The 1699-nt window shown below is 46.7% G+C and overlaps 1 protein-coding gene across 1 annotated transcript in view; it reads left to right on the top strand.

Annotated features, from left to right (window-relative positions):
* zmat2 (zinc finger, matrin-type 2) overlaps positions 1-1559 on the top strand; it is a 15310-nt gene extending 13751 nt beyond the window's left edge. The window contains exon 7 of the mRNA XM_014026599.1: positions 1054-1559. Within this exon, the coding sequence (XP_013882053.1) occupies positions 1054-1197 (144 nt within the window). The 3' untranslated portion in view covers positions 1198-1559. The remainder of the gene's footprint in view (positions 1-1053) is intronic.
* Positions 1560-1699: the final 140 nt, after the last annotated feature.

Below are 1699 nucleotides of genomic sequence, written 5' to 3'. Positions count from 1 at the left end.
CCACTGTTCAAAAGAATGTCCCAACACAGACGAGCTACATCTAATGGCCAGAACTCTGCAGTGTTGTACAGTTGATGTGATTTTGCGGGATGTGCCATATGATGAGTGGATGTTGTGAAGCTCAGTTGCAGTAGTGTCGTGTGTATGACGACCTTTAAACCGTCTGCATCAATAAGGGCTCTGAATGAGTCTGAGCCAACTGTTGATAACAGGAGCATGTTTTCAACAACATACCTGCCTATCATTCTGTTCAGTTCAGTCTGAGTCACAAGTTTCTGTGAAGCTGGAGCAAAAAAATCCACCTTTAACTGCTTGGACGGCGTAGCTCCGCCTCCTTCTTTGTTAGCAGCGCTCCCGTTAGCCACACCTGGTTTGATATCAGTACTGTCAGCAGTGGTGTTTTTAGCCACCAGTTTTGTTGAACCATGTGCAGTTGTGAGATGCTTCATCAGATTAGAGTTGCTTACGACGGACGTGGACAAACACTTGGCTCCGGGACATAATGAACACTTCACATGCACCTTCTTGTCTTTACCTGAAGTAAGGTAGTGTCTGTATTTCCACTTTGAAAACACCAACTCTCCCTGCAGACTCAGCATTGCTGCAGCTTACTTCTACTAACTTCAGATTTGGAGCTGAAGCGTGTGGTTTGTGAGTGAACTGAACAACACAGCCTCTGATTGGCTTACCTCTACCTGTTACTCTGTCTTAGCCAATCATCATCATCCTGTAAGTGATTGTTTCACCCCTCCCTCCTACCCTCACCAAGGTAAAAAGTAAACAGCTTACGAGAGCCAGGGCGGAAGACCAAGTAACGTACCCCTTTTAGTAGTCGGTAACGGTAACGGCGTTGTAACGATAGACATAGTAACTACTCAGAGTACCCGTTAATGAAAAACATAACTCCGTTTGTAACGCCGTTTATTTGTACTTTGTTATTCCATCACTGCTCCTGAGTGTTTGAAATGTGGAATAAAGTGAATGTTGACTCGGAGTGAGACATCTTCCCTCAGAAACCATCTCTGATGTAACTCAGCTCCTCCTCTTCCTCAGGAGGAGAAGGCCAAGGCCTACAAGAAGGAGAAGCTGAAGGAGCGGAAGCGGCGAGCGGAGGATGATGTGGACTTGGAGGAAGACGAGGAGATGGCGGCGGTGATGGGCTTCTCTGGTTTCGGCTCGTCTAAGAAGAGTCACTGAGACTCGGGTCTGAAACTGCTGGTCCCTGCAGGACCGTGGACCAGGACCAGGCCTGATGTTCCGGTCAGGTCTCCTCCGTCCTGGTCCAGACTTGATTCCAGCTGGGCTCTTATTTTGACAGTTTTATTTATCACTTCCTTCGCTCACAGAATGAAGATTCTCTGAGTCCGTCTTTACTTCCTGTCTTCAGAAACAGGAAGTAGTTCTGCACGCTGGAGAACCTGGACCTGGACCCAAAGCTGCAGAACCTCTGTGTCTCAGCAGGGTCTGACGTGAATCCTGACTTCACCTTAGAAACGTTGTTTTGTTTCAGCGCACGGCATCATGGGAAATTTACCTTTAATAAACATTTTATTTCTCAACCTGGTCCTGATTTTATGTTTCTATAAACTCATGTTTTTATCTGTCAACACATGGAAGAACTGCTGGTGTGTGTGTGTGTGTGTGTGTGTGTGTGTGTGTGTGTGTGTGTGTGTGTGTGTGTGTGTGTGTGTGTGTGTGT

The sequence above is a fragment of the Austrofundulus limnaeus genome, unplaced genomic scaffold, assembly GCF_001266775.1.
Source record: "Austrofundulus limnaeus strain Quisiro unplaced genomic scaffold, Austrofundulus_limnaeus-1.0 Scaffold570, whole genome shotgun sequence".
NCBI classification, from domain to species: domain Eukaryota; kingdom Metazoa; phylum Chordata; class Actinopteri; order Cyprinodontiformes; family Rivulidae; genus Austrofundulus; species Austrofundulus limnaeus.
Note: the sequence above shows the minus strand (reverse complement) of the source record. Positions and strands in the feature narration are given on the sequence as shown.